At 44.2% G+C, this 24,771-nt stretch overlaps 1 protein-coding gene across 5 annotated transcripts in view; it reads right to left on the bottom strand.

Moving 5' to 3' along the window:
• Window positions 1–12,671: 12,671 nt before the first annotated feature.
• Window positions 12,672–24,771, bottom strand: part of LOC132380382 (uncharacterized protein KIAA1522-like) — a 121,889-nt gene continuing 109,789 nt past the window's right edge. For 4 of the 5 annotated variants that reach the window (XM_059949119.1, XM_059949122.1, XM_059949120.1 and 1 more), the window contains exons 6-7: window positions 20,419–23,901; window positions 12,672–18,710 (exon numbers count right to left, since the gene is read on the bottom strand). In XM_059949119.1, coding sequence (XP_059805102.1) covers window positions 18,661–18,710; window positions 20,419–23,901 — 3,533 coding nt within the window. In that variant the 3' untranslated portion in view covers window positions 12,672–18,660. The remainder of the gene's footprint in view (window positions 18,711–20,418; window positions 23,902–24,771) is intronic. The other variant, XM_059949124.1, reaches the window with a different exon arrangement.

Below are 24,771 nucleotides of genomic sequence, written 5' to 3'. Positions count from 1 at the left end.
CATTCTTGTCTAAATGTTGAGCTCTTATCCAGCATTTGTTGAGAAAATACTACAATGAAGTTCTGCAAAATAAGTTGATTGCCCTGTGATGTTCCGACTGTTGTGCATGGTTTCAGATTCCAGTGCTTGATTCAGACTCAAACAACAGAACATCTGCATTGTTTGTTTCAGACTCAAGGTTTAGGCAGACAAGTATCCCAGGATCCAGTCCAGATTTTGAGTCTCAGGTCCAATCCCTCATAAGTGAAGCACAGGTAATGTGACCTGGGTTAGGGTTAGGCTGAAGCCACTGTTGGGGTTGGTCACTAACACAGATGAATGAAGCAGCTTTGAATGGAGTGTTTTACCTTCTGACAGGCATTGAACTGTGTAAAGGGAATTACCAGTTCTGTCACAGAATTGTCTCCAAAGGGGGATGTGGTTAAACTGTGGCAAGGATCACCTGCTTCCTTGACAGATGGGAGGGATCATTTCAGAGGATCTACATACTGTACACTACTCTGGGAGTTATTGACCATTTGGTTCATCAGCATATTGTTCCAGAACATTGTCTTGAAAATATTTCATAAATTCATCCTCTACCTTATTGCAATAAGGTGTAGTGTATATGGATTTCAGCAAGGCATTTAACAAGGTATCCCATGCAAGGCTTATTGAGAATGTAAGGAGGCATGGGATCCAAAGGGACATTGCTTTGTGAATCCAGAACTGATTGCCCACAGAAGGCAAAGAGCGGTTGTGGACGGGTCATATTCTGCATGGAGTTCGGTGACCAGTGGTGTGCCTCAGGAATGTGTTCTGGGACCCTTACTCTTTGTGATGTTTATAAATGACCTGGATGAGGAAGTGGAGAGATGGGTTAGTAAACTTGCTGATGACACAAAGGTTGGGGGTGTTGTCAGTGTGGAGGGCTGTCAGAGGTTATAGATGGACATTGATAGGATGTAAAACTGGGCTGAGAAGTGGCAGGTGGAGTTCAATCCAAATAAGTGTGAAGTGGTTCATTTAGGTAGGTCAAATATGATGGCAGAGTATAGTATTAATGGTAAGACTCTTGGCAGTGTGGAGGATCAGAGGGATCTTGGGCTCCGAGTCCATAGGACACTTAAAGCTGCTGCGCAGGTTGACTCTGTGGTTAAGAAGGCATACAGTGCATTGGCCTTCATCAATCATGGGATTGAGTTTAAGAACCAAGAGGTAATGTTGCAGCTATAAAGGACCCTGGTCAGAGCCCACGGAGTACAGTACTGTACTTACTTCTGGTCACCTCACTACAGGAAGGATGCGGAAACCATAGAAAGGGTGCAGAGGAGATTTACAAGGATGTTGCCTGGATTGGGGAACATACCCTATAAGAATAGGTTGAGTGAACTCAGTCTTTTTTCCTTGGAGTGACGGAGGATGAGAGGTGACCTGATAGAGGTGTGTAAGATGATGAGAGGCATTGCTCATGTAGATAATCAGAGGCTTTTTCCCAGGGCTGAAATGGCTAGCATGAGAGGACGCAGTTTTAAGGTGCTTGGAAGCAGGTACAGAGGAGACGTCAGGAATAAGTTTTTTACACAGAGAGTGATGAGTGCTTGGAATGGGCTGCCAGAGATGGTGGTGGAGGCGGATACGATAAGGGTCTTTTAAGGGGCAGGTACATGGAGTACAGAGGGCAATGGGTAACCCTAGGTAATTTCTTAGGTAAGAACACGTTCGGCACAACTTTGTGGGCTGAAGGGCCTGTATTGTGCTGTAGGTTTTCTATGTTTCTAATAACTTTGATTTGCCCAGACTTTAGGTTAAAATCTTGACATGGCATGGTAGTGTAGTGGTTAGCACAACACTTTACAATAGCAGCAGCTCAGGTACAATTCCCGACGCTGTCTGTCTGTAAGTTGAAGTCACCCATGAGTGTCCAGTCTGTCAGTTAAAGTCCCCTATGAGTGTCCAGTCTGTCAGTTACAGTACTGAAGGCTGAGCTGTAGTCGATAAAGACCATCCTGATATATGCATCTTTGATGTCCAGATATTCCAGGGTTGATTGATGAGCCAGTGAGATGGCATCTGCTCCGGTATGTAAACTGGAGCGGGTCTAAGTTCTAAATTCTCAGGCAGGAGCTGTTATATTTCATCACCAACCCTCTCAGAACACTTCATCACTGTGAATGTAAGTGCTTCCGGAAGTGAATGGAAAATTAATTAAAATGGAATTGGGGACTGACTCAACTATTTCAGTCTTTCCACAAAATGAGTTGGAATGGCATTTCAGATGAAGCCTGCAAATATCCTAGTAAGAGCCTATAGCAGAGAAAAGATAACACCTGTGGGAATGACATTTGGAACAAGTTGCAACCAGGGTCCTATATAGCTGTAACATTACCTCTTGGTTCTTAAACTCAATCCCACCATATGCCTTCTTAACCACAGCGTCAACCTGCACAGCTGCTTTGAGCATCCTATGGACTTGGACCCCAAGATCCCTCTGATCCTCCACACTGCCAAGAGTCTTACCATTAATACTATATTCTACCATCATATTTCACCTACCAAAATGAACCACCTCACACTTACCTGGGTTGAACTCCATCTGCCACTTCTCAGCCCAGTTTTGCATACTATCAATGTCCCGCTGTAACCTCTGACAGCCCTCTACACTATCCACAACACCTTCAACCTTTGTGTCATCAGCAAATTTACTAATCCATCTCCCCACTTCCTCATCCAGGTCATTTATAAAAATCTCAAAGAGATGAGGTCCCAGAACAGATCCCTGAGGCACACCACTGGTCTCCAACCTCCATGCAGAATATGATAAGCTTACAACGACTCTTTGCCTTTTGTGGGCAAGCCAGTTCTGGATCCACAAAACAAGGTCTCCTTGGATCCCATGCCTCCTTACATTCTCAATAAACCTTGCATGGGGTACCTTATCAAATACCTTGCTGAAATCCATATACATAACATATACATCCATACATCCATATACATCTACTGCTCTATCTTCATCAACATGTTTAGTCACATCCTCAAAAAATGCAAACAGGCTCATAAGGCACAACCTGCCTTTGACAAAGCCATGCTGACTATTCCTAATCATATTATGCCTCTCCAAATGTTCATAAAACCTGCCCCTCAGGATCTTTTCAATCAATGTACCAACCACTGAAATAAGACTCACTGGTCTATAATTTCCTGGCCTATCTCTACTCCCTTTCTAAAATAAGGGAACAACATCCACAACCCTCAAACCCTCTGAAACCTCTCCCATCCCCATTGATGATGCAAAGATCATTGCCAGTGGCACAGCATTCTCCTCCCTTGTCTCGCACAATAGCCTGGGGTACATCTCATCCGTTCCCGGTGACTTATACAATGATGCTTTCCAAAAGCTCCAGCACATCCTTTTTCTTAATGTCTATATGCTCAAGCTTTTCAATCCATTGTAAGTCATCCCTGTAATCGCCAAGATCCTTTTCCATAGTGAATACTGAAGCAAAGTATTCATTAAGTACCTCTGCTATCTCCTCCAGCTTCATACACACTTTTCCACTGTCACACTTGATTAGTCCTATTCTCTGACGTCTTATCCTCTTACTCTTCACATTCTTGTAGAATGCCTTGGGGTTTTCTTTAATCCTGTCTGCCAAGGCTTTCTCATGGCCCCTTCTGGCTCTCCTAACTTCATTCTTAAGCTCCTTCCTGCTAGCCTTATAATCTTCTAGATCTCTATCATTGCCTATTTTTATTAACCTTTCGTAAGCTTTTCTTTTCTTCTTTACCAGATTTTCAACAGCATTTGTACACCACTGTTCCTGTACCCTACCATCCTTTCCCTGTCTCATTGGAACGTACCTATGCAGAACATCACACAAATATCCCCTAAACATTTGCCACTTTTCTGCCATACATTTCCCTGAGAACACCTGTTAACAATTTATGCTTCCAAGTTCCTGCCTGATAGCCTCATATTTCCCCTTACTCCAATTAAACGCTTTCCTAACTTGTCTGTTCCTATCGCTATCCAATGCTATGGTAAAGGAGATAGAACTGTGATCACTATCTCCAAAATTCTCTGAGAGACCTGACACCTGACCAGGTTCATTTCCCATTACCACATCAAGTACAGTCTCTTTTCTTGTAGGCTTATCTATATATTGTATCAGGAAACCTTCCTGAACACACCTAACAAACCCCATCCCATCTAAACCCCTTGCTCGAAGGAGATGCCAATTAATATTTGGAAAATTAAAATCTCTCACTATAACAACCCTGTTATTACATTTTTCCAGAATCAGTCTACCTATCTGCTCCTCGATGTCCCTGTTACTATTGGGTGTCCTATAAAAAACACCTAGAAATTAACTCCTTCCTGTTCCTAACTTCCACCCACAGAGACTCAGTTGACAATCCCTCCATGACTTCCTCCTTTCTGCAGCCTTGTCACTATCTCTGATCAGCAGAGCCACGTCCCCACCTCATTTGCCTTCCTCCCTGTCCTTTCTGAAACATCTAAAGCCTGGCACTCTAAGTAATCATTCCTCCCCCTGAGCCATCCAAGTTTCTGTAATGCCCACATCATAGCTCCAAGTACTGATCCACGCTCTAAGCTCATCCGCTTTGTTCATGATGCATTTAAATTGACACATCTTAAGCCATTGGTCTGAGCACATCCCTTCTCTATCACCTGCCTATCCTCCCTCTCACACTGTCTCCAAGCATTCATTATTTGTGAGCTAACTGCCTCTTCCTCCGTCTCTTCAGTTTGGTTCCCATGCCCCAGCAATTCTAGTTTAAACTCTCCCCAATGTCCTAAGCAAACCTCCCTGCCAGAATATTGGTCCCCCTCGGATTCAAGTGCAACCCATACTGCTTGTACAGATCACACCTGTCCCAAAAGAGGTCACAATGATCCAGAAATCTGAATCTCTGTCCCCTGCTCCAATCCCTCAGCCACACATTTATCCTCCACCTCATTCTATTCCTATTCTCACTGTCGCATGGTACAGACAGTAATCCTGAGATTACTACCTTTGAGGTCCTGCTTTTCAATTTCCTTCCTAACTCCCTGTTGTCTTCTTTCAGGACCTCTTCCCTTTTCCTACCTATGTCATTGGTACCAATATGTATCACGACCTCTGGCTGTTCTCCCACCCACTGCAGGATATCTTGGACACGATCAGAAACATCCCGGACCCTGGTACCTGGGAGGCATCTGAGTTTCTTTCCTGCGTCCACAGAATCACCTGTCTGAACCCCTGACTACAGAGTCCCCTATCACTACTGCCTTCCTCTTCCTTTCCCTACCCTTCTGAGCCACAGGGCCAGAATCTGTGCCAGAGGCACGGCCACTGTTGCTTCCCCCAGGTAGGCCCTTTCCCCCCACCCCCCCCAACAGTACTCAAGCAGGAGTACTCATTTCAAACAGTTTTGGGCCTTAGAGAGGATTGAAATGAGTTTCATTAAAATGATTCCAGAAATGAAAGGCTTATCACATGAGGAGCATTTCATGGCTCTAGGTCTGTCCTTGCTGGGATTTAGAAGAATGTGGAGTGACCTCATTGAAACCCATTAAATGTTGTAAGACCTAGACAAAGTGGATGTGGAGAGAATGTTTCCTATGATGGAGGAGTCAAGGGCTCAAGGGCGCAAACTCAAAATACAGGGACGTCTATTTAGAACAGAGATAAGTAGGAATTTCTTTAGAGGTGAATCTGTGGAATTCATTTCCACAGGCAGATGTGGAGGTCAGATCATTGGGTGCAGTTAAGGCAGACGTTGATAGATTCTTGATTCATCAGGGCATGAAGGGATGCAGAGAGAAGGCAAGGGATTAGAGCTGAGAGGAAAATGGATCAGCCATGATCAAATGGTGGAGCAGACCCGATGAGCCAAATGGCCCAATTCTGCTCCTATATCTTGTGGTCTTATGGACTGTTGCTCAACACCAGATGCAGTGCAGTCTTATGGGACCATCTACACATTGATTTAAGAAACCCTTATAACAAATTCTGTACCATCTAAACCTCTTGAATTAAGAAGATCCCAGTTTATATCAGTGAAGTTGAATTTCCCCATGACATCAACACTATTCTTTTACACATTTCCTTACTCTGCCTGCGTATCTGTTCCTGAATGTCCTAGTGGCTGATGGGGGATGGGGGGGTCTGTACTACAATCCCATCAAAGACTGCATCCTTCCTGTTTCTGAGTTCCACCCATATCGTCTCAGTTAATGAGTCCTCCATTATGTCCCTCTGGGTGCAACTGTGATATTTGTCCCTGATCAGTATTGCAACTCCCCTACCTCTTTTACCTCTTTCTGTCATTTCTAAAACATCAAAACCCTGGAACATTAAGGACCCATTCCTGACCCTCTCTCAATCAAGTCTCTGTAATGGCCACAAAATCATAGTTCCATCGTAGGTCTATGTTCTAAGTTCATCATAATACTCCTAGTATTAAAACACACTCACTTACTGTAAATCTATCCATCCCATCAGATCTATTACTTTGCTCCTGCCTGTTTTTACTGGCCATACATCTACCTTCCTCTCCATTGCTCCACTTTCTGACCTGGTGCTCTGTTCCCAATTCCCCTGCCAAACAAGTTTAGACCCTCCCAAGGAGCTCTAGCCAACCTCCTGGCCAGGTTATTGGTTGCCCTCCAGCTTAGGTGCAATCCATCCCTCTTGTACAGGTCACCCCTGCCCCAGAAAAGGTTCCAATGGTCCAAGAAACTGTAACTCTGCCCACCCCCCACACCATTTCCTCAGCCACTCATTCATCTGTACTTTCATCCTATTCCTGCCCTGACTAGCACATGGGCACCAGGGATTACTACCTAATTCTACAGGCACACTCTCCTGGGCTCCAAGAGAGAATCAAGAGAGTGGAAAGACACAATGGGAAGTGGGGGGGGGGGGGGGGGTGGGCTGACTCCAGGACACCAGAAGTCATTGTCGAGCCCTCCAGAGAAGTAGTGGGCTAATCGATGAAACATCGAGGAAGGAGGGTGCTCACTTGAAAACCCCTATATGTTAACCCTGTGCCACTCCCAATGTCAAGGCAGTCTCACAACCCCATAGGCACAAGGGATATTAACATCTTACCCTGCGTTGTTTGATTTTTTGCTTAGTATCTTTATATTCCATTTAAATCTCTTCCTATTTATCCAAATTCAGTGGTTGTCTCTTGACTTCTAAAACCTCTGACTAATCATAAAGATATTATCTTTCAAGAGCCTCACAATAATGTTGCAGCTCTATTAAACTCTGGCTAGACCACACATAAGTATTGCGTTCAGTTCTACTCGCCTCATTTTAGGAAGGGTATGAAAGCTTTAGAATTACATTTGGAACATTTAAGAGACTCTTTGATAGTCACATGGATAAAAGAGAAATGGAAACTATATGAAAGGGAAGAGTTAAATTGATGGTAAAGTAGATTAAAAGGTCAGCACGACATTGTGGGCTGAAGGACTTGTGCTGCACATTTTAAGTTCTATGTTCAATGTCCTATGTATCTGCTTAGTTAAGGTTGGAAGGATAAAGAGTGCTCAGATTAGTAGCTGATCATAACTTGAGATGAGGTGTACCCCACTGAGAAAACTATTCCATTGAGAAAACCCTGTTCTTTCCTATTTTTGAGATGTGGGTGTCTCTCCAGTGCACTGGCTTTGTACCAGTAGGAGATCCCCCACTATATTATGAGCACCACAGCTTTATTAAGAGCTTGCCTTTCCATTACCACATACCACTTCCTTCTTCACCACTCTGTCAGTATGAGGGTTGAGGGTGATGCTGAGGCCAATATGTAGTCACTATTACTCTATGTTACAGAGGGCCCTGACTTTACAAGAGGGGGCAGTGAATAAGCATTCTTGCAATAATAGAAAATTAAATATTCCACTCCTCCCACCTTCTCCCCAGATAAATAATGGGGCGGGGTGGGGGTTGTGGGGGCAGAGAGATAAGACTGAGTTTCATGCTTTAACAATGCTGGTTTGGAAAATTAAATTCCTAATTACTTGTTTAGTACTGATATCCCCTTCACAAATGAGATTTCTAACCTTGTTGAGAAAACAAATGTAGTTAATGTGACTTTTCTACCAATAACTTTTCTACCAATATAAGCAATGTCTCTGATACATGACAGAGGTAGTGTAGGGGTTAGCACAGGGCCTCAGAGTTCGGAGTTCAATTCCTGTCTCCTCTGTAAGTAAGTTTGTACATTCCTTCCCACAAGTGTATGGATTTCCACGAGGCACTCCAGTTCCCTCCCACATTCCAAAGATGTACCGGTTAGTAGGTTAATTGGTCACTGTAAACTGTCCGAGGGTCAAATCTGGGAATTGCTGGGTGGTGCAGCTCGTTGGGCCAGAAGGACCTGTTCTACTCTATACATCTAAATAAATAACGATTTCCATCTGTCTGATGTGACCATATCAACCAAAACTTCCCCTTTCTGGAAACTTACCCCTTCCAGAAACTTGCCCTTTTCATAACTTTCCCCCCTTCTGAAACTTTTCCCCTTCCAAAACTTCCCCCTTTTTGAAACTTCCCCCACTTCCAGAAACTGGGCATTGAGGGAATGAGCATCTGCAGTGCTGAACAACCTCTAACTCTTTTACCCAGAGATGGGCCCACCATATTTCTATGTTAAGGTACCGGGGCTGCTCCAGAGAAATATGGTTATGCACTGAGTTAAGGGTGAGGATGATGAAGAGCTGCTGAATAATCCTCTAGAACAGCGTATCACTGCCCAGCAAGGAAGGAGATATTGACGCTATACCATAGGACCTAGGATCTCTGTAGATCCAAAGTAAAAATAACTAACAAGATGCTGACCAGTTTCAGTGAGATGAAAGTGTATTCCTTCCTAGTAAATTTGATTGAAGAATTGACGGAGAAAATTATGGTTGAACAATAGATATTTTGGGTAGAGATGAGGCAAGTTCTCATGAGGGCCAAAGGAAGGTCAAACAACTCTGCATCTTTGTGGTGATACAGAGATGGTGGGACAGCAAAAAAACAGCTGGTTATCGCAGGCTGTAGAGGCAGTGAGACCAGGCTGATGACTAAACTTCTGGTTGAAGATGCCACTGGTGAAGCCCAGCAATTAGTTACTGGTGGCGAACAAAACAGAGTACAACTAATTACTTTATTAATAACAACTTTTCTTGTAAAATTAATGGTAAACAATCACTGCAAACAATGGAGAGCTGAGCAAAGGTGAGGTTGGGTCAAGGTTCAAAGCAAGCAGGTGTGAGACAAGGACAAGGGTCAAAGCGAGCAGGAGATGGGAAGGTCAAAGGTCAAAGCATACAGGTGCGAGGCAAGGTCAAGGCATGTTCGAGGCAAAGTCAGGGCGAGTAGAGCCGACCAAAGTCGGAGCAGATGAAAAGCAGATTCAAAGCCCATCCATAGCATTGTGAGAGAGGCTGGATCGATCTAAGTGCTGGGACTATTTGGAAAGGTCAGGTATGGGCTGAAATGTGGCGGCAGAGTCCAGGCCCCAGAGCATATCGATGCAAGGCCCAGGCCCTACTGCAAGGAATGACCCGATGTCTGGAGGATTTAAGCGGCAGGCTAGATGGATTCAAAAAGCAGAGTGTTGGGACAAGAAGCAAGGTTGGGCCAGTTCTGCTCGCTGCTCCACAATATTTACTCTGTTCTATATTGAACTGAGAATCGGACTGTGGCCTGCTCCGGGTTCCATGCCTGAGGGCTCTGCACTGAACTGAGGCTCAGGCTGTGGCCTGCTCTAGATTCTGTGTTTGAGGGCTCTGCACTGAACTGAGGGTCAAGCTGTGGCCTGCTCCAGCTGCTCCAGGCTTCGTGTCTATGGACTCAATATTGCTATTTGCTTACTTTTATTTTTTGCAGAATTTGTTTTTTTTTCTCTTTGGAAATTGGGCCTTTGATAGTATTTTTTAATGGGTTCTTTGGATGTGTTTGTTTTGTGGCTGCCTGTAAGGAGATGAATCTCAAGGGTGTATAATGTATACATACTTTGATAATAAAAGTACCTTGAGCTTTGAACTTTAAATCAGAGGGGAAAATAAAGATGCAGAGAGAGTTACATTGTAACATAATCTGCCAGTGGAAATGTGAACCTAGGGATTGTATGGCCACCTGGAGAGGCAGAGAACAGAGGAGTGGGGCTCATTAGGACAAAGCCTGAGATCTGTTGAATGTCGAGGTAGTAAATGAGTCCTTTGCTTTATCACCAGAGAAGGCGCTACATACAACACTGACCAATCAGCAGAGCTCTGCATCCTGGACCTGACATGGTGGAGACTGGTTGATGTGCCAACAGTGTAACCATTCTGAAACATCTGGTGCTGTAATTCACAACACAAATATCACCCATCTGTGATTTGTCAAATGGGAGTGTCAACAGCACATTGAAGAACATATGAGTTCAAAGGAAATTTCTACTTATTTAAATTAACTGTGTTTTCTAACCAATGGTAAATCTGCAAGTTTTAGACTTAAAATGACTGATGGTGCACTACTGTACCAATGCTGGGTTCAAACAGATCAATAATGTATATGGGGGTGAATTAAAACATAATGTGTGTGGCACCTTTTGTAGCCTTGGAAGGAATCAAACCTACAGAATGCATGTTAAGTATAACTACCGTTGCCAGGTAACAGCTAACCTGCAAATGACCGGTTATCAGATAAATATGTTAGTGTAGGTATAATCTAAATTCACCATGTAGATTGAGGGTTAAATATTAGCCTGGACCCTGAGCATAACTTCTACAAGACTAGGGGCATTCCTTTCAGTATCTGACACCTTGCCAGGGCTTGGGCCAGCCAGAGTGTGAACAGCCTGGATGGGCTGGAATTTGTAAAATGTGTCCAGCAAAGTTTCCTGTGTCGTTATATAGAAGGTCTGATTCCGGAGGGTGGGTGGTGGGGTGGAGATGACCTCGGGTTCCAATCCCACCCAGCCTCAGTGGAAAAAGCCTGCTTGCACTTACCCTATCTGTAGCCCTGGTCATTTTGTATACCTCTATTAAATTTCCCCTCAGTCTCCTATGCTCCAGGGAATGAAGTCCTAAACTATTCAGTCCTTCTCTATAACTCAGGTCTTCAAGTGCTGGCAAAATCCTTGTAAATTTTCAAACTTACTGAAAGATTTTTAATTCTTATTAAAAATCTCACAAGAGATTTTGTATTCATAATCTCTTTATAGTCATCAAGGGACTCACTCCACCGCAAGCTCCCAAACCCAATGTATCCTTCCTTCTATCTTCCTGGTCAGAGCCTGAATATCCCTCGTTAGCCAGGGTTCTCCAAACTTGTCAGGTTTACACTTCACCTTAACGGGGACTTGCTGCTCCTGGACACTCAATATCCTCCATCTTGTCATTCATTCCTGTTGCTCCCCTAATGACCTCTGCTAGTCTGTCTAATTCCCCCAAAATGAGGCCTGCTCCAGTTTGGGCCCAACCACTGGACCTTTGCTATTCTCTTCCATCATGATCTTAAAAATAATATAATTATGGCTATTAGAGCCAAAGTTCTCCCTGACTCACTTTGGCTGCCTGCCCTGCCTCCCTGCACTATAGGAAGAATGGCAAGACTTTGGAGAGGGTGCAGAAAGAGGTTTACTAGGATGCTGCCTGACTTACTCCCTAGAGCATAGAAGACTGAAAGGAAATTTAATCAAGATATACCAAATGATTAGGGGTATTCAACAGTGGCTAGATGGGAGATGCCAGAGAGTAGTGGTGGATAATTGTTTATCGGGATGGAGGCCGGTGACTAGCGGGGTGCCTCAGGGATCTGTTTTGGGCCCAATGTTGTTTGTAATATACATAAATGATCTGGATGATGGGGTGGTAAATTGAATTAGTAAGTATGCCAATGATACTAAGGTAGGAGGTGTTGTGGATAATGAGGTGGATTTTCAAAGCTTGCAGGGAGATTTATGCCGGTTAGAAGAATGGGCTGAACGTTGGCAGATGGAGTTTAATGCTGAGAAGTGTGAGGTTCTACATTTTGGCAGGAATAATCCAAATAGAACATGCAGAGTAAATGGTAGGGCATTGAGGAATGCAGAGGAACAGAGAGATCTAGGAATAACTGTGCATAGTTCCCTGAAAGTGGAGTCTCATGTAGATAGGGTGGTGAAGAGGGCTTTTGGAATGCTGGCCTTTATAAATCAAAGCATTGAGTACAGAAGTTGGGATGTAATGCTAAAGTTGTACAAGGCATTGGTAAGGCCAAATTTGGAATATTGTGTGCAGTTCTGGTCACCGAATTATAGGAAAGATATCAATAAATTAGAGAGAGTGCAGAGACGATTTACTAGGATGTTACCTGGGTTTCAGCAATTAAGTTACAAAGAAAGGTTGAACAAGTTAGGTTTCTATTCATTGGAGCATAGAAGGTTGAGGGGGGATTTGATCGAGGTACTTAAAATTTTGAGAGGGATAGATAGAGTTGACGTGAACAGGCTGTTTCCATTGAGAGTAGGGGAGATTCAAACTAGAGGACATGATTTGAGAGTTAGGGGGCAGAAGTTTAAGGGAAACACGAGGGGGTATTTCTTTACTCAGAGAGTGATAGCTGTGTGGAATGAGCTTCCTGTAGAAGTAGTAGAGGCCAGTTCAGTTGTGTCATTTAAGGTAAAATTGGATAGGTATATGGACAGGAAAGGAGCGGAGGGTTATGGGCTGAGTGCGGGTAGGTGGGACTAGGTGAGATTAAGGGTTCGGCACGGACTAGGAGGGCCAAGATGGCCTGTTTCCGTGCTGTGATTGTTATATGGTTATATGGTATTTATGGAGAGAACCACCCAGAAAGATCAGCAGGATTGACTACATCTCGTGCCACAGGAGATGGGAGGGGCTTTTAAGGTTTTTCCTCTGGGTTTACTGAGTTCAACACTGGGACTCAACTACTGTCCCTAGGGACAAACTCTCGATGCTTACGGCTGCTTGTAGCATTATTAAAAACCCATCCCTTCCCAGGCACGGTCTGTCCAATCTCCTGCCATCTTGTAGGAGACACAGAAACATCTTAGCCAAGACAGTGAGACTGAAAAACAGCTTCTTCCCAAGGGCTGTTGGGCAGCTGAATAATCCAACAGCCCAGCTTGCCAATGACCTTTGAGTGGCATGGACTATGGACACTTGTTCATGTAAATATGGGATTTTTTTTTTGATTAAGCCATACCACATGCATTGTAACTATCTGCTTTGCACAGTCTGGAGTAGCACCACAATCTTATTGTCTTGAGGAATGACAATAAAGTTCTGTTCTATTTATCTGGGAAGGAAGTATTTGCAGCCTTGCATGGTATTAAGTTAGATCAATCTCCAGGGCCTGACCAAATGCATCCTTGGACTTCAGGGGATGTTAGAAATTGAGGAAGTCTCTGTGGAGATACTTGCTTCATCATTGGCCATTGACGATGTTCCTGAAGATCGGGAGGTGGTTAACATTATTCCATTTATTATTTTGAGTAGCAAAGACAAGCCAGGGTAGGCTTAGGGTGAGTTGAGAAAGACACAAGTAGTTTTTTCTCACAGAGGGAGGTGAGTAGAAGTGATGAGGTGCTAGAGGAAGTGGTTTTGCCTGGTACACTAGTATCACTTGGATAAGTACATGGAGAAAGATGAGCCAAGTGCAGGAAACTGGGACTAGCTGGGTGGTGAGCGATCAGCAAGAAATGGTTGGGTAGATAGAGTGGACAATCATCTGGGGCAGCGATACCAGAGGACATTCTTTTATGGAGGGATGTCAAAGTTTGTTTTATTTTACACAAAGAGTTGTGGTTGTGTGGAACACACTGCCAGGAGTGGTGGTAGAGGCAGATACATTTGGGACATTTAGGAGATAGGCACACGGATTAAAGAAAATGGAGAACTATGGGCTGTGTAGGAGTTAGATTGGTTGTGCAGTGGGCTACAAGGTCAGCACTGAAGTATCCGTAACTATGGTGAACTGCTCTGTGTTCTGCGTTCCATGATATGGTTCTGTCTAGGCAAGGTTCATCCAACTGGTCCTTCTCCAGGTGTGAATCCAGAGTCTACAGTCTAGACTGGGGTCTGAAGGGTTCTGATGAACTGGCCCTTTAGCACCAGGACTGACTCCCTTCCTTAACTAATCACCAAACCCAAGTTCCATACATCAAGCACTACAGAGACATCCTTTTTCATAATACAACATCTTTCTCCTTGTGGTTCTAAGGCTCCCAGTCTGCAGGGAAATGCAACTTCAATTCTCTATCTGCAAAAGTTCAGAGAATATTTAGAAGTGCATAGGCTTAGTGGAGTAGTTAGTTCTAACTTATTAAAGATATCAGTGGATGTGAGTCCAGGACTGATTGGACATCTGTGATTTTTTGAACTTCCTGTTATTTATTCACAGGATAAGTACGTGCAGACAACGGGTTTATCTCACATTCAGTTCTTCAGTGCAGACGCATTAAAGTGACACAGGTTGGAAATTCATTTGCTAATTTATTATCAGTACAGAAATATATATATATATATTACGTCATTGCACAAGTGAAATTTCCTAAAAATATTTGAAAATCAGTTTATACCCTTAAGTGATTAAGTTTAAGGCCACAGCCCACTTTAATTCCCAGCTAGGCTGGATCTACAATGCAATATTAAATATACAATGTGCAGAAAATGCTCATTCCTTTGCGTTCATACTGCAGTTAGGACCCAGACCATCGGCAGTGCAGACAGCGGAATGAGGGAGCTGGCCAGCATATCCATCAGAACAAACTGGAAGAACTTTCTCTGTTTATTTTTGCTTACTGCTGGGTAATGACAGGGATAATTGTAAAAACATTCAAATTCATGGGCAAGTAATTCCATTGATGGGAAATTCCAGTTTACACATTCGGGGGAACGTGAGCATCCCAGTGATTATGGCATTCAAAGGAACCTCTGACAATGAACACAATGTCTCTGGTTTGCCCCTCATGAATGGCATTACCACCTAATGGCCCTGAAGAGGCAAACAGATGGAGCTCACAGCAATGTCAGGAGAATCATGAGGCCCAGTCTCTTTGGTGTGAAAAGTAACAACTCCCTCATTCCTTTTGGGAAGTTTAAACCAAATTGCAACCATCAGAATAGTGCAGAGTGTGGAACAAAATATCTAATGATTCTCAATAGATATAACATCATCCTATGGAACTTTTCCAATAATACTGGTTACAGTAGGAAACAGGGAAACCCCATCAGTATATAGCAATTGTAATCCTGAATATTGAGATCTTTCTTTGGGACATCCCATAGTCATGAGTATGGGGAAGGGTTGAACTGTTCACAACCCTGAATCCTGCCCTTTCTGACTGTAGTGTTGTGTCAGGAATGGAGTAGACAAGGCACAGCTCTTGAAAGATATCCATTAAAAGGCAGAGTTCTTGCATAAACAACTACTGGTCCACAGAGAGCATGAAAAATTGTTCAATGCAGTATTGATTTCAGGTTGGGAAACTGCCTTGAGCTTTTAAGAGCACCCTGAGAGATTGGGGATTATGTGTCAAATATAAGACATAGCCATGTGGATTAAATTCATCCCACCCCACCCACAGCCCCTGCACTGCCCACCCTACCCAATCCCCAGCCAAATCACATCGACCCTTTGGCCTGTAAACAGTTTGGAAATACTAGCCTGTAATCGTTTGCCATCTGCTGATCTAACCTTGTCCACATCCCCCACATAAATAGGCCTTTCAACTGAAGAAAACAAAAGTTTTACTTAAATATTAATTTATAATAGCCAAATATTAACACTCTTTTAAGTGCATTATTTAAAGAATTTTCAGAACTTGTTGGTACTTCTATTCTGTTCAAGGACCCTGTAAGGGTCAATAATCAAAGTTAATTTCTTTGACACTTTCTCAGCACTTGAAATAAAATTTAATGTGCCTGAAGAAAAAATAATTCCCATTTTAGCTTAGCAAGAAAATCAATTTACAAAGATGCATGCCCATTATTTAATGAAGGTTAAGCTCTGCTAAAATTATAAGTTCCCCAGAGATAAACCATACCCACTTATAGATTGCTCAAAAGCTAAATCAAACTGAAAAGTTGTAACAAGTTCTACTACACAGAATATTGATTATGTACCTGTATGAAATTTGGCAGTGAGCAAACTCTGGTTGTGGTGTGTATTAAAAATCCATGCATTTCTTGTTTCATTCTTCCACTGAATATTTTGATATGAACATTTTGATAGTAAAGGCGAAGCACAACTGTACATTGCACAGTAACGTTCAAGATGAACAGAGAGCAGCAGCACTTTGACTTGTGCATTAACACAATGGAATACAAAGATTTAGATTATACTTCTGAACAAGTTCTCCTGAAGTCCAATCACTCAGGTTACGCTCATACTGAAGCTCCTCCAATATTAAACAGAAAGCTAGTGGGTGTGCTTCAGAACTACTTACTACAAGCTCGATGGTCAGGGTTCCAGGATTATGTTCATAGTTTAACTTTCTCTGTCCCTATTTCTAGACATTTAGCTGATAATCATCATGTAATTCAATTCAATCAGAAAGTCTTGACAATAACTCAGGGCTTCATTCAAGACAGGGTCTGGCTGAGTTCTTAGTTACCCCACTGCACATTCACAGAAAGTGATAGGTACCTGGGAGGAGATACAAAGGGAAAAGTTCAAAGATACAGCATAGATAGGGTAAACTGAGGTTGAGTGATTCTTGATAGAACTAGAGGTCACAGGTTAAGAGTGACAGGTGAAGTGTTTAAGGGGAACTTCCTCACTCTGAGGGAGGTGAGAATATGCAACAAGCTGCCTGCAAAAGTGGTGGATGTGGGTTCGATTTCAACATTTAAGAGAAATTTGGATAGGTACACGGGCTGGGAGGGGTATGGAGGGCTATGATTCAGGTGCAGGACAATGGTACTAGGAAGAAAAACAGGTTGGCATAGACTAGGTGGGTCAAAGGGCATTTAATGTAGAATGGTGCTCTATGACTGTAAGATTCAAAGGAGGAGACCTAAAGCAAAAGGAAATTACCTTCTGTTCCCACCTGTTTGTAAAGAGGAAACAGTTGAGGACTGAGCGCACATGAGGCTTCATGTGTGTTCTCTTTGGAATCTATGAAGTTCAGGAAAAGCTGGTCCATTTTGGAGAGGACCTTTCTAAGATGTGTCGCATCAGTAATGCTGTCTAATCTTCACTGCCTGTCTACAATCAAGGCAAAAGCAGTTGCAATTCTAACTGTGCAAAGTATTTGTATTTCAGGAAGACATAAGTCATTTGCTAACAGAATATAAAGATCAGTAGTGAATGTTTGGTCCAGTTTTTTGGAGTGTTTTCAGAAAGCTCCAGATAGCAGCAGGAACAATTTCCATACCGTTCCTTCTCCAGTTCAACCAGGACACTGGTGAAATAAAGTTTGCACATCATTGGTCCCAACCGACTCCAATTAAAGTAGAAAATTCAGTGAAGGATGAAAAAACTGTATAAGCCTCATCTTCCAACCATCTATTAAATGAGATAAGCATTCACATTAAGTTATGTGTGTCAGGTGAACATACCATCCACCAGTTTGTAAAAAAGTCGAGAATTAGTCAATTTATGGCTGGAATTCTGCAGATTATAAACAGCAAAACTGAGCCCCTCACTTAGCTGTTCCCTACAAACTTTGTGCTCACTTAGTAATCAAACGCTTCAGCTCTTTCCCACTGTTCATTTTGAAACACTGATCTCAAGAATCAAACCAACTTGCTACAATCCATTGAACACCGTTAAGTCACTAGTTTGCGAATTGTCTGAAGACATGCAGGCCAGTCCTTAAGCAGACCAAACCTAAATCATTAGGTCTGTTAAAACTGCCAGCTTAAAGCTCTCACTAGCATCAGGCATAGCAGCTTGCTCATCCGTTCACCATTCCAGTGCCCAGATCATCCAATCCTGCAATACTGCAACATAGGTGGGAGACATACCACCATCTTCAGCTGAAGGCACAATGGCAGAGTGGAGGAGCTGCCAGTGGAAAGGACCAGCAGTTTGTGACAGCCCCGTATCTTTAAACATCTTATTGGATGAGGGTCAGATTGTATAGTAGGCTTGTGGTCAAACATTGGCTCATTACAGCACCTGACTACTTGATCTGAACCATGGGAGAACTGTCAATGTGACAGGACGTCTTACTTTCCATTTTAAGTTATTAGTAAAAGTTAATAAAGGCAATAGGTTTCTAAATCATGAGCAGCTGTTGATTCAGACAAAAATCAATCCCAAACCCCCCACTTGATAAAAGTGTGCTTCCTACTGATTTTTTAAAAACTTTTGATTTTTTTTAGGCAAGATATAATGTCCTTAAGGTCTCAGACCAACCGGTCTGTGCATCAGCCGGCAGTCTAAGCCATACCACACACAGCCACAAAGGGGCAGAGAACTGCAGAGTGCAGAACAAAGGGGCGGTGGCTCCCCCAGGAAAAGTCTTTCATCTGCTGAACTGTAACCCCAGCAGTCACTACTCAGAGAATGCATAGCTACAGTATAAAGTCAAAGGTGCAGCAAACATGGCATTTTTTGCATAAAAAGGCTATAATCTTTTAGCAATAAAACTTTTCTGAGAAATGTTTCTTTGGATTTAAGGCCAGGTATTCCAGGGAAGGTGTCTTCTGTGATATCCTGAGGATTGATGTGTCCTTCAGTCACCCTTACACAGTGACACCTCTCCATTGCCAGTCTTCACCTCACCTAAGTAGAGGAAAAATAATCTTTAAATGACAGTGTTCCACACAATCCTACAATGACCAGTCACTCACCATTACAGCAAACCTAAGTCACCTGCCCATTCAGGCAAACTTTACCTAAACCTGGTTTCGATTATTTTTATGTAGCATCATTAAAATACCAAAGAGTACAGTACAGGCCCTTTAACCTTCTCCAACATCGATCTAACACTTCCCCCTGCATATCCCTCCATTTTTCATTCATCATTGTACCTATCTGTTAAATGCCCCTATTTGCCTCTACCATCACCTACCACTCTCTGTATAAAAAAAACCTCTGACATCCTGACATCCCACCTATACTTTCCTCCAATCACTTCAAAATTATCCCCCCTCATATTAGCCATTTCCACCTTGAGAAAAAGTCTCAGGCTGCCGACTCAATCTACGCCTTTTATTGTCTTTTAAATCTCTCACCTCTGATCTTATACCTATGCTCTATTGTTTTTAAGCATCCTCTTCCTGGGGAAAAATGCAATGTGCTTTCAGCCAGTCTATGGGCTGAGTGGCCTCAATCTGCTTCAATGTCTTACGGTCCATGCCCCTCATGATGTTATACTGAATATCTCTGTCAAGTCGACCACCAATCTCCTACATTCCAGGGAATATTCGATTCAATTCAATATTTAATTTAATATTCTATTCAATACAAAAATTTCCTTGTAACTCATTTGCCCAAGTCCAGGCAACATTCTGGTAAATCGTACATGAAACAAATACACGCAGGGGCTTCTGTACCTAATAAGGTGACAACTGAGTGTATGTTCATGGTCTTCTGCTGCTGTCGCCCATCCACTTCAAGGTTTGATGTGTTGTACATTCAGAGGTGCTCTAATGCACACCTCTGTTGTAATGTGTGGTTATGTGAGTTACTGTTGCCTTCCTGTCAGCTTGAATCAGTCTGGCCATTTCCTTTGACCTCTCTCATTAACAGGGCATTTTCACTCACAGAACTGCTACTCTCTGGATGTTTTTTTGTTTTCCACACCATTCTCTGTAAACTCTAAGAGACAGTTATGTATGAAAATCCCAGGAAATCAGCAGTTTCTGAGATACTCAAACCACCCTATCTAGTACCAACAATCATTCCACAGTCAAAGTCACTTAGATCACATTTCTTCCCCATTCTGATGTTTGGTTTGAACAACAACTGAATCTCTTGACCAGGTCTGCATGCTTTGATGCATTGAGTTGTTGCCACATAATTGGTTGATTTGATATTTGTATTAATGAGTGAGGTGAGCAGGTGTAGCTAATACAATAGCCATTGAGTGTATACGAAACAAAAAGAAAAGCATTCTTGATCAATTTGAAACATCCACTGCAGAAAAACCATGAAAAACATTTGTCTGTGTCTCTACCTGGGTTTGGGCAGGGAAAGAGAGGGAGAAATGAACAGTATTTGAATGGCAAACAGAGAAGCCAATTCCCAAATACTTAGGAAGCAAGAGATGAGCGCGGTCTTTTCCTTAAGTTATGAACCATCAGCCTCAGACTGAATCCTGGCATTAACATGCGTAGGGTGCCTGATGTGTAAATAAAGTTGCTCTTCTAAATGGAGTTCAGAGCCATGAAGGAATGATGGAGCAAACTTGATGGGTCAAATAGCCTAATTCTGCTGCTAAGTCATGTGGTCTTATGGTCTCATCTACACCCTTTATACTGACAATTACCTTTCTCCTCTTGGATATCACTGGTTACTTGAAGAGTCTGTGACGCTTCCGGTGCATCTGTCACTTTGGTTGATGTGGAGGGCAGTCTCTGAGAACCTGACAGGAATGAAGGTTTCCTAGCCACGGGTGGTGGGACTCTGCCAGCTCTCTTCTGTTCCTCTGGGACTGCTTTAGCTGTTGGGCCTGATGAACTCCTGGACTCAGTCTTTGAGGCTATTCGTCCAGACACCGAGGCCAGCTCAGCCATAAAGTTCCTCTTGGCCTGGGCCTCTGCCTCCGGTGATCGAGGGGTTTCGAACACCAGTTTCTTGGGACTGACATTCTTTGAAAAGATGAAGCTGGCGGTGGAAGCCGGAGATTTGAGTGGAGTCTCGTTGTCTCCTGGTTTTACCAGGGCATGTCCCTGAGCTGCTGCTCCTGTGTTACTGTGGGGCGGGGTCTTCAAAGGGAGAGGAACGCTGGCGTTCAGTGCAGGCTCCGAGTCAGATGAAGATGATAGTCGCTGGGACAAGGACTTGCGAGCAGGTTTACTGGGGGGAGTCATGTTACTTTTGTTTGGCTGCTTTGCATCATTTTGGCTCCGGTTCATTTGGGGTTTGCTATCTGGCATTCCCACAGCAGAGGCATTCATCTGTACTGAGCGCAATCGAACCATCTGTAGCAATGAGGGGGTGACAATGGGAGCACTAGTTTGTTCATCAGGACCTGCTTGTGATGAGGGTGAAATGTCCTGTCCCTTAGCCAAGTCCTGACTGGGTGCACTTGGTGGCAGACCAGTTTTTGGGAAGCCGGAAGCGGCTCCCTCTACAGCTTGAGTCTTTGGCTGAAGTTGCTTGGTGGCTGAAGATGGAGTTAGTGTGAGGGGCTTTGGCGATGAAGTGGTGGTCCCTGAAGGCAACAGGGGAGGAGGGGGTGGTGAAAGCCCCATAGGGGCTGAGGGTGGGAGCGAAGCAAATACATCTTCAGGAGATCTGTTTCCTTCTGCTGCGTCCTCCAGCAGAGAGGGGGGTGGTGGGGGGAACAGGAACTCAGCAGCAGCTCCCTCAGTAACTGGCAGCATTTCCCCCAGAGGCAGAGGGGGTGGGGGGGGCGGCCAGTCCACAGGTGGATGTTCCAGTTTGGTTGAGGAGGATGGAACTGATGGTTGTTCAGTATCTGTTTTCATTGGTGGTGGAGGCGGATTGTGGGAAGGAGGGGGTGAAGGTGGAGGAGACAACTGCTTCACCTGGAGTGGAATGACTCCGATCTGAACCTGCTCAGTGGTGGAGGAGGAGACAGAGGTGGAGATAGATGTGCTCGGTGCTACACTGGGTCCTGAGGCTGAGGCTAACAAGCCTGGAGCTAGTGAACCAGTGACTATTGGAGCCCCAGATGTGGTGACCAGTGGGGTCACAGTGGGTTCAGAAGTGGTGACCAATGGAGTCAGAGTGGGTGATGGTATGGTGACCAATGGGGTTGTAATAGGTGCAGATGTGGTGATCATTGGGGTTGTCGTGGGTTCAGATGCAGTGACCAATGAGGTTGTAGAGGGTGCAGAGGTGGTGGCCAATGGGGTTGTAGAGAGCACAGATGTGGTGACCAATGGGGTTGTAGTGGGCTCAGACACAGTGACCAATGGGGTTGTAGTGGGTGCAGATGTGGTGACCAATAGAGTAGTAGTGGCTTCAGATGCATTGACCAATGGGGTTGTAGTGGGTTCAGAAGCATTGACCAATGGGGTCACAGTGGATGCTGATGTGGTGGCCAATGGGGCTGAAGTAAGTTCAGATGCACTGACTAATGGGGTCGCAGTGGGTGCCGATGTGGTGACCAATGCTGTCACAGCAGATGTAGATGAAGTAACCAATGGGTTTGTAGTAGGTGTAGATATGATGGCCAATGAGGTGGTGGTATGAGCAGATGCAGTGACCAATGGAGTGGTGCAGGCAGGTGCAGTGACCAGTGGGGTGGTGTGGGCAGGCACAGGAACCTGTGGAGAATTAGGGTGTAAAGAGCCAAAAGCAGGGATGTTGAAGAGGAAGGAAGGCCGTTTTGTTGGTGGCAACGGTGCAGGCCCTGGTGGAGGGGGTGGGATTGCCTCTAGTGCCCAGCGGCAGGTTACAGCCGCTGGAACTTTAAATGGTTTTACATTGGGAGGGGGTGGAGCAGGAGTGGAAGGAGGAGGGGGAATTATAAACAGGTGGGCATATTTTGACACAGAAGATGGTGATGGGGCTGAAGACGTAGAGGCAGACCTTGCTGGGGCAGAAAATGATGATGACCTCCCAGGTGCTCCTGGCCTGGACTCTCCAGTGGGAGATAGAGGAGGCACAAGAACTCTCACTGGTGCTGGACTTCCACTAGATGGTGACGTTGTGGGCTCAGACTGACTGGCTGAGCTTGTATCCTGAGGAGGAAGAAACTTCCCGTTGGATGTTTCATTGTAGGTGGGCACCAACCTCTGACTGAGAACAGGGTTTTCATTGTTTCCTCCTGCTGGGGACTCAACAGACAATTCAAACCTTGAGCCGCTTGCTCTCAGCTCTGGGTCCTGCTCCTCCTCGTGCTGTAAGGAATGCATTCTCCTCGGAGGAGCGGGGGGCTTCTTCATTTTCCTGACTGACAGGCTTCTTGTAATGGACCGTTCACTGGTGATGCTCTGTGTATCTGAGATATCAGTGATGCTGAATGTGCTGTGCGCAGGAGAGAGCGACTGGTTAGCATAGCCATTGCTGTGGAGCTCAGTGGGTTTACAGCTAGTGTTAAGCTGAGCAGAGGGACTTACGGCCTCTGGTAGAGCAGATTCAGCAGTGCACGCACTAACCCATCGGCTAGTGCTTGCTCGGTGATCCAGAGGTGTATCTGTCAAGTTATGATCGACCCTCACTTTCTCTCCATCTGTTTCTGTGGAATGATTATTTAATGCAGTTCTGGTGTTTCCCTGTGATGAAATAGTGGAATTGTTTGATACAATGGTTTCTGAAGACTGGGAATTACTCCATGCATCACTGGAAGCACAATCCCTGCCATCGTAATTCTGTAGGGAAACGGAGCGGGAGCAGGCGGGAGAGGGTGCATACAGCACACTGCTGTTACTGAGCCTGCGCAGGCAATTCTGGCTATTGCTGATCATCACCACGTCCACCGTGGGGGGCAGGATGGCATTGGGAATGATCTTGGACAAATAGGTTGCCTGAGGTGACATGGACATGACCGGACTTTGAAGCAGTTCACTTGGTACGGACGACTTTGGAGCTGCTAGTGACTTTGGTCTATCAGAAGAATCCATCGGTGTCCAGTTGTGCAGGTAATGAAGTCCTAAGGTGCTTTTAGATTCATTATCTTGCCGTGATGGATCAGAGAAAGTTATAGATCGCAAGGAGCTCCTAACTCGAGAATGGGACAGATTATTGAAACAATGGTTTTCATCTCCCCTGGATACCAAGGTGGGGCCAGTGTGGTCTGTCCCATCAGCCTTTGAAGGACGAGGCCCTTTTCCTAGCCCTGTGTTGGAACCAGAAATGAAAAATATGAAAACTCTTGCTATGGATTTTGATATTTTAGTCATTCTCAAATAGAAGTGAAATTCGGCCCACCACATCTGTGTCAACTGCTGCAGCCATCCAATCCAATTTAACCACATTAGGTCATAATTTCTCATTAAAATAACTGGCATTTTGGCCCATCTACTTCATGCCACACTGCTATTCTGCCTTGCTCCTTCAACCTGCATTTGGACCAGAGCCCTCCCATCCATGTACTTATCCAAACTTCTCTTAAATAGTGCAATGTTTCCTGAGGTAAAGACCAACTGCCAGCACTGCTTGGACCCTCGGAGTGCCTGCTCACCAGCCAGGGTTGTGTCCTTTTCCAAAATCTCCACTGAAACTTTGCTTCCCAAAGGAACTGTGGATTCCCGGGAAGAACATTTAAGTAGAGTACTGTGCAAAAGTCTTAGGCACATAGGCACACACACACATATATATATATATATATATATATATATATATATAATAATCAATATATAGCTAGGACGTTCAAAGACTTTTGCATAGTACTGTATTAGTCAATGTGGAGTGGAGAGTCACTTTGTAAACCTGGCAGGAACAAAGGATGTTAGGCATGGCGAGGATGGAGCACTGTGAGAGGGGTGTGGGACAGGTGGCAGAGAAGGAGTGCCAGGGCAGGGGGTGTCTCAGGTGCAGACACACCCAGCTCTGAGACACCAGGCAAGAGCACTTGATTCCAAACAATCAATTTGTTGATCATTACAGAATATCTCTCTGGTACTTCCCAGTCCCTCTTCTTTCCCTTTTCCCAACCATGTCCCTTTCCCATCCTCAGTCCACAATAGAGACTCGTATCAGTATCAGG

Source organism: Hypanus sabinus, chromosome 24 (assembly GCF_030144855.1).
Source record: "Hypanus sabinus isolate sHypSab1 chromosome 24, sHypSab1.hap1, whole genome shotgun sequence".
In the NCBI taxonomy this organism is placed as follows: Eukaryota; Metazoa; Chordata; class Chondrichthyes; order Myliobatiformes; family Dasyatidae; genus Hypanus; species Hypanus sabinus.
This window is presented reverse-complemented; position numbering and strand designations above follow the sequence as displayed.